Genomic DNA, 12241 nt, shown 5'->3' with positions numbered 1-12241 from the left:
TGACCAAAGTAAAGGAGAAACATCAAAAGGAAAATGTCAACAAAAATGAATGTCGTCAAAGGGAAGTTGAGGGAATATATTTTTAATCAAAAATAATTAATAAGCAATTCGGGTTTTTGCCAAATGAGTTACTGAGTTTCTTTGCCTTTCTTCCAAAACAGCCATTGTCCAGACTAGAAGGGTGTATTTAGTGTTGAGTCGAATGTGTAAACGGGTGGACTAATTTTTGGAATCTGATTCGATAATCCTTATATGTGAACATGATATATATATATATATATACAATATATGTATGAGTATATGAATATTCTTAAAGTCATATGTAAAAGATTTCTTTACATTTGCATAATGTCTTTTCTGCGAAAGAAGAAATTTGTTCGGCAGTTCCCATGGCCGAAAAAAATGAAAAACCAGCCAAATGAAAATGAGCCAAACCAGTTAATTTCTCAAGCAATATTTTGGCGAATTTTACATAGAAATCTTAGCCTATACCCTTACAGATTAAATTTACTCAAGAAGTGAAAACCCGTGATCACTTGAAAGGAATAAAATTGCCTGATTGAGTTCTGCCAAGGTTATGTTATAGGTATTTTCGAAAATTTATACATTAAGGAATCCGAACTGTCAATCGAAAGTATTAGCGATTAATGAAAACAACTGTCTTTAGAAATATATGCATGATGTAGATGTCCTGTCTTTGTCCATTAGAGGGTCAAGTACCAGTTTATTGTATTGATTCACCTGTTTTAAAGAACGCAGGGTAACTCTAATAGTAGATAATAAATATAATAACTCAAATAATCCTCTATTTTGTACTGGTAACAACAAAGACTTGAATTTAAATCAGCCTGTAATTTTTGGGTGGTCTTAGAAATATTACACTCAGGCAGTAGGCTGTGTCACCAAAAAAGTTGCGAGGTTTTCAACGGAATATAAATTGTATCATATTTTAAGTGAGTAAAAAATATTATTAAAAAGCTTACAAGATACGAATAAAATGTTTCAAAATCTTATCAACGAAATCAAAATAATGATGTTTTTGATGCTATTTTTTACATTTTTTGGAAGATCAGTTTAAGAACCTGAATATCTGATTTAGACATCCAAATTTGTTCCCGTAAATATCAGCAAACCTCCGCTCCGCGGATTTCGTTCGTAAATTCTTAAACATTTTTATGCATATCTTTTAAGCTTAAGCCCTGTATTTATCTAAAATAATTTTGGGAAAAAATATTTTTAAAATCAAATTTTATTTAAGTAAAAAATTAATAAAAAATTTTAAATATTTTGACGGAAACCCTGAAATATAATAAATTTTATAATTTCGATAGAAAAAACAACCGATTTTTCCATTTTTTGTGAAATTTGATTACTTTTTATTTACGGAAGGAATGCATGTACACTTGTGTACGGAGTTACATAAAAACTGTATTAAAAATATTTGTGGGTACTACGTTCGAGTTAATGGATTAAGATAAAATAAGAAGTTATTTGGATTATCACAGGAGTAGGGAGACTTGACGATTTTACGAATTTTTTTTACGTCACCTAAGTGCCAGAAAATTACGTGAGAGCCGTCGCATAATCAACTCGTATAATGAGTTTTGCGTGCAGCTGATTACATAATACATAACGGAACATGACATGACATGTGACTCTGTTGAATCCTTATTTCTGAGCTATGCACTTATATTTCTATATACATACGATATATAGCTGGATCGTCTTAGTCAGTTTTGTCACTTGGATGTTTACTTTAATTCATAATCAATTCGCATTGGTTTTTTATCTCTTTACATTTCATGAAAATGAGTGCATTAATTATAAATTAGAGCACCTAAAAGGCCATGAGGTCGTCGAAGTACAAATGTCAAATAAATCTAAATCTAATCATAAATTATAATTTAAAAGACTCTATGCGCTACATGAATCTCTCTATGCTGCTTTCCTATGTCGTGTATGTAATGCTATGCTAACATAACTAAACCTTATCTTCCAATATTCAAGGCAGCATCAGCCTCCTTAGAGAACCTTGGTTGCCGCATTCCTACCCGTCATAGGACCAAAGTCCTTTAAAAAATATAATATATTTTAAATCCAGTGTTCTATTTCGGTAGACCGACTTAGCCGATGTACATACATAGATGTGAGGGCAGTCATTTATGATCAGTAAGGAAACCTGTGTGGTAATTTACTTCGTTAGTATTGAATAGGTTTATGTCATTCCTGCTAGGGATGAACACCGCTTTGACAAAACAGGTTTTCGATTAATCACCGTTTTTTATTAAGATTCTGAAACCTTTAAAAAAAGCTGGGCTGAAAAACTGACCCGAAAAAAGGGGGAAAAAAACTAAAAAATAAAATAAAACTAAATTAAATACACAAACAAACTTTAAAAACATCGACATCGACTTAAATTTAATTTTTCATTTTAATATGCACTGCAAATATGTAAATGTATATACCTATTATATGAGGATAGTAAATAATATTTTCTTTTTTAAAATACGCTTCATTAAATTCTTTTTGCTGATTTGGCTGTGAAATATTCAGCCACAAGGAACTTCTCTCGTTTGTAGGTGCTATAATTTTATTGGTAAAAAATATCTGTAATGATAATCAGACCGTTTGTTGTAACAGGGATATATTAATAAAATATCCTAACAAAATAAAAATTCTATGGATACCTAGCCACATAGGCGTCCCTGGAAATGTAAAAGTTGATGCAGTAGCCAAAAATATTTACATATTCCAAACTCCATCACTTTCGACACATTCGCCTCGAATGACATCCTTAAAACTATCAACCTCCATTCTTCCCACTTGAAAAAGGTTGCATGGTCTCAATTTAATCATCCATACACCCTTATAAATCCTGATTGTAAAAAATCCCTATTCCCAACTTCCCTTTCCAAACACCAGATCACAACTTTCATACGTCTGGGACGCGGTCATACTAAACTAACACACGAACATCTCCTCCTCGGCTCTCCTTCCCGGACTTGTCAGTTTTGAGGAGGGCATCTCTCAATCGAACACATCCTAGATCTCTGTCCAACACTAACCACCAAACGGACTACGGCAGTTGGAACTATGGTACCATACACTCTATTAAATAATGTTACTTTTGACAATGTGATTAAAAAATACAATTATATGACATGTATTAATATATCAGACCATATTTAAATTGTACAGTTAGAAATAATTCATTTTGTAATCGTCATTACGCACTGAAGGCCCTAGTAGCCAGTGTGCCAATTAAGTTAGGGTTATATTGTATATATCTCCTATAAATAATAATAATAAAAATTTCATTGCTTTTAAATGGTATTTGATTTGATTTAATAGTCAAAGATACTATGCACAATAGACTTCGAATCGAGGTTTGTTTAGCTACCAGACCACAAACAAAAAAAAAAAAAAAAAAAAAAAAACCAACTGAGCAGTCACTTTAAACTGTTTGGTACGCCATAAAATTAACATCTTATCTCGGAAATATGCAAAATACTTAATTATGTTGCATTGCTGGGGTATATAAAACACGAATTTTCGTTTTATAAAGGCGAGAAAAACGGTTAACACTGAAATTTAAAAAAATTGGAAAGTGTGATTAACCATATTAGAAAAACCGGTTACCTGCTACATGAACTGCCAAAAAGTTTCTCTGACTCAAAAAGTTTATCCACTCGTGAAAAATAGGAATACGCGCAATTTAGAATTTGAATGAAAAAATATGAAAAAATATGTATTGCCTTTAGTTTAGTAAAGAAATATTTTTGAAATATCTTGAAAAGTGGTATTTTCACTTGTCTACACTTTCTTAAGATTTTTACATATACTACGTACATATGTATTTAAAAAAAAAGTTTCTTTCTTTTATTTTACAAAATCAGCAGCAAATAGTGGGAGCTTTTATTTATTCTTAAATGTGTAACTATTTTCTTTCATTTCAATAACAACGGTTAAAACATACAGTATTTATGTATTTCACGAGTTAAGTCATGCATTAAGGTTTTTTATTTTGTGTTATTTGACAGCAAAATGTTTTTTGTAAGCATAGTTCAGCTTTTAACCCCTTTTTGTTCGCCTTTCTTCTACATTTACGTGTAGTTTTACTTATTGCAAATTATTTAATTATTTTATTTTATTTTTAGTATCTGCGTAGGCTACATTTTATTTAACAAAGAAGAGTTCATGTTATTTTACATATACATTAATCATAAATCTACAAGCGTGTCTACGGTCCTTTATTAAAAAAGGCATAAATGCAGATTTTGGGAGTACTAAGAACTAAGGCGAGTCAATAACTCTTTTTTGATGTACAATAAAGTTGAACAATAACTAAACAAACAAAATTTCCATTTTTCGAAACTGAATTTGAAGCCCTTGCTTGCCTAAATGATTTCAAAATAGGCTTTATTTTAAAGTCTAACTTAAAAATTATATTTTTTATACCATGATTGCTTTATTTGACTGAAGGAGGCTTACAAATTATTATTATATTTTTAATGTTTTCAATAACATTTTCGTGCATTGATTATAATCATTATCAGATTGTGTTCATTTTTGTTTTTAATGCTAGCTACGGAAAAAGCTGCAACACTGATTTCCGATACATTTTACTTTTGAGTTTTAAGCCTTCCGTAGGTATGCTCATTTTTGTGTCATACATTTGCTTTAGAAAATTAATTTCAAAACATTTTATAAAACCAGCTAAATAATAGCATTTCGAAAAAATAATACAACCTTGGTCTAAGTAGTTTTTTTTCACCATTTTAGCTTGTTTTGTGGCTTTACATCCTAATTACAACTGACGAGCAGGGAAAACGGCCAATTCATATGAACATAACCATTGGTGGATACACCTAAAGCTCCTCCTTGGTTTGCTTTTGCGCCGGTCCAGGTAACTGCTAATCAGCATAGCTAACGGTATCCTCCTCCTCCTGCAGCGAAATGATCTTCGGGTGCAAAAAAAAACAAAATACGAGAAATAATAGAGAGAATGAAGATGAGTTTTTATTAAGTAAATGCACAATAAAATATTGAAAGTTTTCTTTTAAATATTTTTTAATTTAAATATGATCTTATTGAATACATACATACATACATACAAAGTATAGAAATATTTTCGCAAATTTTACTTTTGTCGAGTATTTGTGTTTTGAAGTTCTCAAAAAATCGAAAACACACATAAATGCAGGGTAAACATTTTTTCTTTATAAATACTAAAGGTATCAATAAATTCAATCACAAAATACTCTTATGTAGGTGTTCATTCTTTTGTACGCATCCTTTTTTATGTTGTTTTTCAGTCTAAACGTATTTTTATATAAAATACGGGGTAGCCTTCTGGAATTTGGAATTTCATCTATCGAGTTGTTTACTTTCACAGGTAAAATAACATTCGTGTTGCATTTGGAATTTAATTTATGTCTAGACCTTTACAAAGTGGGGCGCTTTACCTTTGAACAAAAATATTACAAACAAAAATCATCGAAAGTCGAATAATCTATGTGATGGTGATGCAATTTGCCGCCTAGAAGCTGCGATTTCGCTCTACTAGACTAGTTTTTGTAGGGCTTCATTAATATAAATATTATGCTAAATATCTAGACGATCTAATGATTCAAAAGGTGAAACAAGAAATTTATGAGGAAAGCGCCCAAACTCGCGAAAATGGCTGAAAAATTGCACTTGTGCTCAAAGTCCGCCGCAGAAATCGTTAAAATAGAAATGGAGTGGCTACCACTTTTTTCAAAAACAGAAATCAAATCGCGATGTACAGAATGTGCAGGTGTGGCCAATATCAGATCATTAACTGGCTCTCAGCGATTTTGAAGGAATTACTGACGTAACCGGATTATGACAGCAGTTTACAGAAAAGCTTGGTGATATACGAAAAAAATCAGTTTAGCTTTCACCTACCTATTACTTTGTTGTCGCCTGAACAACGACAGGTTGGACGATTGTGTGCGAATACGTGTGAAATGAGCGGGCACAAATCTGCTGCCGCGATGACGTGGCAACCGAAGTTATTCTCACAATTTTGCTTCGGGTAGCCAAATCTTGTAATCTTAAATCTTATATTTATGAATCTTCAAAACACAAGGTAGGCGCGTACACCATACCCGAATGTTGGTTCGCGATTCAGATGGTTCTGATTGGAAGAATCTCGATTCATGTCAATTGGAAAGAACTCACTTAAATTCCTGACGGAAAATTTGTATTCATCTGACTACATTTTATGTAGAAGTTAGTCTCAAGCTTTCCGTCTTTTGTATTTCTTCTTCAGAAAAGTATTGCGGTGCAACTTTTCTAACGTTACTATTTGCTTTTTCGGCATCACGGAAATCTGATCTCAAAAATACTGAGAAATGTGATCATCTGTTTTACAAAGTTTCTTAGAAAACCCGAGTTTTCTTTGTGTCACTAGGCCCGCATTCCTTGCTGCCCTGATGTGTATGCGTTTTCTATGGTCAAAAGAACCCTGATGTAAGTCCGCTGAGTTCATTTAAGCATACTCATGCCCGGTTTTACCAATCGATTTTAAAAAATTTATCAAACTGTTAAAAGTTAGACAATATGAAACACTGTTTCTTTAAATATTAATAGTCTATTAAATTTAAAATTGTGTGGTGAAATCGAGCAGCAAAATATTGAAAGCATCACCACTGCCGATTTGATTTTGAGTTTTTTTATCCAGAAACTAGATGACGCTTAGGTTGAGCAGACAACAGCTGCAGTTTTACTCCGCGATGGGGTAAAAAAGTTTACATCACAAGAAGACATAAAGCAACAACGCGCTGTGGAGATCAGAATGAGGAACCACCAGATACCTTCACGATAAATGCACTGAACTGGAACCCGCAAGGGAGCAGGGGTCGCGGTAAACCAAATAATACTTGAAGAAGGTCGATGTTACGCGAGCTAGCAGATGCCGATATCACATGGGACGGTGCAAAATCAACAGCACAGAATCGTGCACGATGGAAGATCGAGGCCCTATGCTCCCGAGCGGAGTGAACAAGGGGGAAAAACCCTTAGAGGTGAGACCTTGATATTTGAACACGAGCTCAAGATTATCAAACAAAGTTAGCAGCGGGTAGAAATGGGTAGGCAACAGCTATCAAAGTGAGAATGTCCAAGTCGCGATTGAACGCAATGTTGGTCGTTTTGTGTTTCCATATCAGAGGATTAAAAAATGTGCTTCCAATTGCGTGAGCTACATCGGAATCGTTGTGTAGAGTTAGAGGGAAACTATAGTGGAGATCGATTTGAAGGTTTATTTGCTTGTATTTTATTGGCCGAATTCCTGCCACTAAATTGCCACACCTCGATCTCATTGCGCAATACTGCGGAACAGCATCGTAATGTCTGGTTATCCCGCAAGACAGATTAGGCTAGGTAGTGCTGGCTGATCTGCAAAAAGGTCTCACTTAGACCTCTAGAGTCCATTGTGTTACCAGTGCTACGCATTAGGAGTCGAATTATTATTTCATATAATTCTGAATGCATGTCTTCGCGAGTTTTAACAAGCCGTTCAGTCTTTTGTCAGCAATATCCTTCAAGGATAAAAAGTATGCTGATGCTAAGCACATTTGTAGAGTCCTACAGAGAGCAGGACAGTGGCAAATTAAGTGTTCCACGTATCGCTCCGGACTAGTCTCAATTTGGCTGCGTCATGTGTGGTGAGACAGTGTCCTGTCAGTAGTCCAACCAATATTTTGCAGTCTTTACTAGAGAGTAATAAAATAAAGTTTGTACTTTTCGTATTCCAAGTCCATAGATGATTTTGGCAAGTTTGCATGAGGTAGAGAGTTCCCCTATCGACTGCGTTTCCGCAAGATAACTCAATTCTGATTTGGTGATTCGGACATGCCCGTTTAAATATTTTATAATAATGCAAATTTTTTATTTAGTCGTATGTAAGTTAGAGATAATAGTGTCAGTTATATACAAATATATGTTTTGTAAATATAAATATAAATTCCTTAAATTATTTGAAAGCGACAAGCATAACACTTGAAGACTGAATGTTGGACTCTCCTACTCTAACAGTGTGTCGGTGCAAGTGTTTGTGTGTTTATGAAAAACAATACTAATGCGACTAATTCGCCTACAACTTCAATGCTAACAATAAAAGCGTTCTATACAAAGCGCTACAAAATTATGAAAAAATATATATGTAAATGGTATGTGTCTATATGCTATATATTTGATAGATTTGCTAAGCGTTCTCACATTCCTTCAAACTTTTTTGTTCTATCGATATTTATGTATGTATTATATATCTAATCAAAGATTAGCGATTTTCCACTACTTACATGTATTGTGAATCCGCTAGAGTTGCAATTGCTTTACAGTTGTTGTTTTTATTATATATTTATTGCTGCTGTTGTTGGGTGTACGATGCATTTTTTTATTAATTTTTTTTCTTTAGACAAAACCCAAAAGTTTATTCTCAGCTTGCTATATATTATCTAAAAAAAAATCGGTACGTGTGCACTCAAAGTAATATTTCTCCTCTCCATTATCTTCTCTTTACTTTTTGTGACATAATTTGAATTTTCTTTCTCAATTGAAATGCATTTCACAAACAATATGTATGTCTATGAGTGTAATTATTTAATATGATTTCTTTAATAAATGCTTAAAACTACAAACGACAAATTTTCAGCATTTTTTGAGGTAAATTTCCGAAAACGACGACTTCTTTGCTAATACACATTTGAGCTAGATTAATGCACTCTGAGAAATTACGAAATTACTGAAGCGTTGCCCTGATATAGTCATCGAAATCATCTAAAAATTTAAAGTATCACAATTATATTGACCAATTCAATGAACATTACTTAGGTACGCAAACAAAAAAAAAAGTGAATTAAATCAGCAGGCGATATGTGTACACATGGCATTACACCTGTATATGGACAACGTTAGGGATGAGCATTTGTCATTCAGTCGAGAGGGTTTTTAGGTCTTGTAGAGATCAGAGCATATGGTAAGTTTACAACATTCATTACTGTATACAGTTATTTACTGAACATAGTTGTGTCTTTAATATAAATATATATTTTTATTAGTTGACAGGTTCTTTGCTTGTTTTGGGTTATGTTGTTGGTTTGGTGTGCTCCTTAGACAATAGGTTGTTGCAAGGAGCTGCGTGAGCTGGTTTTCGAGTGCACTATATGGCAGTTGGCAGAATTTCGAAACGAAAGGTACATAAAAACGATATGATTGTATTAGTTACTTTACAGGGTCTCAAATATATACAGATACGTTTGGATGTTTTTGTTTTTTTTGTTTTTGATTCATTGAATATTTCAAAGGAACATTTTGAACGCAACATTTAGAGTTCGAAAGTCGTTTGTTTAATGATAAAAACTGGAGAAATTTAAAAAAACCAATTACTATATATTACAGAAAAAACACATGAATTTATTCAAAATTGAAATTTATTCAAGAAATGCGTCTTTATTAAAGAGAATATTTTTGTAGCTACATTAAGTGAAGAAACACTTGATGATTGATTAACAAGAAGTGCTTAAAGAAGTAATTAGCAAAGTAATACAGTTCAAAAAAAAAAAAACGTACTCACCTGTGTGGAGTTAGACTTTCTTATATAAAACTCATGGGTATTTTAATATAAGAAAACAAAATAAAAAAATATGTAAAGAAACACCTTTGAACGCAAACAATAACCTCTTAAGCCGAAAATTACATTTTCGAGTAAAAGGCTCTGAATAATTCAACATGTAATAATACCTAAAAATACGCGTTAGGAAGGTATTTAATGTAAAAATATATATATAAGGTGAAGTCCAAAACAAACAAGACTGAGCTAAACTAGAAACGGCAGAAGCTTTGTTCTGATAATGTCGAGTTTATCTATTCAAAATAGTCTCCTCTAGCCTCGATAGAAAAGCTTTTCAAAAGAGTGTTTCAGGCCATTGACCGGAATGTCCTTCAGGATGTCGGTACAAGCCTCTTGGATGGTCTCTAAGGACGCAAAACGTTTTCCTTTCATAGCCAAATGTAGATAAATATCCGAATAGGTAGAATTCACAGGGAGCCATATCAGGTGAATGCGGTGAGTGATTGATGGTTAAAATGCGATTTCTAGTCTAAAAATCAGTCACAAGAATGGATTGATGAGATGGTGCATTATCATGCAATAAGCGCCAGCTTCCTCCTTCGCGGTGTTCAGGGCGAATTCGACGAATGTGATGTAGGTTAGGTTAGGTTGAAGCGTTTGTCCTGTGGGACACACACAGGCTCATATCCCATTGAGATGCCGCGTGGGGAGCTTTCCCTATTTCTCCTAAAACCATTGTGTGGTTTTCAAAAATTTTAGAATATCTACCTTCCTAGCTATTAGCTTCCTATCCAGTACAAGTCCTAGATATTTCGCCTTTTCTGTTACTCTAAGTTGTTTCCCTCCTAGGAACATGTGTTTAAGAGCAGGTGTTTTATGTTTCCTGCTAAATAGTATCAGATCCGTTTTTTCCGGATTTACTTCAAATGCGATGTAACAAATGCTTCAAAACGCCAAGATAGAAAATGGCATTGACGGTTTGGCCCGTTGGCATGATCTCCTTGTGAAAAATTCCCTTGGAATCGTAAAAATAATTGAGCACCGACTTGATTTTTGACTTCTCTCAACGCGATTTTTTGGTTTGCGGCTCGTCTGGGCCTTCCATTATGCACTTTGACGCTTAGTTTCAGGTTCATGTTGGAAACACCACGTTTCATCACCAGTTACAATGTTATAAAGAAAGTTTTCGTCTTTTCTCGCCTCTTTCGAATGTTGAATTCTGAGCATTCTTTGGTTCTCAGTTAACTTGTGCAGAATGAAACGTGCACAGACCTTTCGTAAGCCCAAATGATCAGTTAAATTGCAATAAATTCCATGAATTTCATTGCTGATTTCGGTTCATTCTTGATAAATTTACAAACAATTTCGATGGAGTTTTCGGAGATTACTGATTTTGGGCGGCTCCTATGTTCATTGTCATTTATGTTCTCACAATCATCTTTTTGTTCGAAACTCATTTTTGTACCGATGACACAAATATACGGACACTTTAGACGCAATAACTTCGCTTCCACTGAACCGAATGTCACCAAGCTTTCACTAGCAGTCAGATAGGGATGTAACTTCCAACGCACTAACTCATTAAAAAGATGGCGCCATCAAAAACATTTTTATGATGCCAGTCTTGTTTATTTTGGACCTAACCTTGTAATATTGTTGCATAATAGACACTTGCAGTTCATTACTTCATTATATATAAATTTCTTTCTTAAGTCGACTTATGCGGTTATTCCTTGAGACTAAAGGTGTGTGTAATAATATCTTGATTGCTTTTATCCCTATAGCTTCAGGTTTTTAACGTAAGTAAGGTAAGTTGGTTTTTATTAATATACAGTCTCTCCCACCTTATTTGATACTATACGATTTTCATAAACTCTCGCTAGAAATATAATTTCATGTGTTGAAACTTGCGCCGAGAAAAGCGGTGCTTTTAACTGCATCATTTAAGTTGCGGCGTGAATTTTCTGCAAGTTTTTGTTTTCTCTGCACTACAATGAACTGAGTGGACACTTTTTTGTATTTTATGTTGAGAAATGAAATAAAACAAAATAAATATCTCATACTCTAATTTTCTCATATTCTGTTTTTCCTTTTTCGCGAAATATTATGAAATATAGAACACTTCACAAAACAAAAACGTATCTATATCAAATAAGATGTGAGTGCCTGTGTGTATAGACACGTCGGGGTCTATTCTGGTTAGGTAGGAGTTTAACCTGGTACAGTAACGTAGTTGTGCCAGTGTTACGCGGGTTTCACGGGAAGCTGGAGTTCTTCATCTGCATTCGGGGGTTGGGAGCTTAAGAAGGTGGTAGTTGAGGAGGTGCCTCCTGACATGCCTGGGAGGCGGCTCAGGCTCAAGCAGGTGTCTGTACGGGTAAGACCTGCCGTAACACCCTACCAGGAACTGCTTACTTAGTAGTTTATTATGCTCCTTTACAGAGAACATATGGGCTTGGTCATGTAGATGTTGTAGTGGGGACATCAGAAGACGTCCTGTCGCAGTCCCTTGTTCCAGGTGATAAGACAGGAGCAGCATGGTTAAAAATCGGCCGGCCTATTGCCTTAAATGCCTCAAGCGCTGCCGGCAAGCGATTTGAGGACCTTGTTGCGATTTTGGACTTTAGTGGCAATACCGGTTGT

General features: G+C 34.2%; 1 protein-coding gene across 2 annotated transcripts in view; it reads right to left on the bottom strand.

Annotated features, from left to right (window-relative positions):
- Positions 1-4373: 4373 nt before the first annotated feature.
- The window catches only part of LOC128865723 (protein qui-1), a 317735-nt gene continuing 309867 nt past the window's right edge, over positions 4374-12241 (bottom strand). Inside the window, exon 27 of one of the 2 annotated variants that reach the window (XM_054106016.1) lies at positions 4374-4961. In XM_054106016.1, the coding sequence (XP_053961991.1) occupies positions 4927-4961 (35 nt within the window). In that variant the 3' untranslated portion in view covers positions 4374-4926. Of the gene's footprint in view, positions 4962-8868; positions 9188-12241 lie in introns of those variants that run through there. The other variant, XM_054106015.1, reaches the window with a different exon arrangement.

This window comes from Anastrepha ludens, chromosome 6 (assembly GCF_028408465.1).
Source record: "Anastrepha ludens isolate Willacy chromosome 6, idAnaLude1.1, whole genome shotgun sequence".
Lineage (NCBI taxonomy): Eukaryota > Metazoa > Arthropoda > Insecta > Diptera > Tephritidae > Anastrepha > Anastrepha ludens.
Note: the sequence above shows the minus strand (reverse complement) of the source record. Positions and strands in the feature narration are given on the sequence as shown.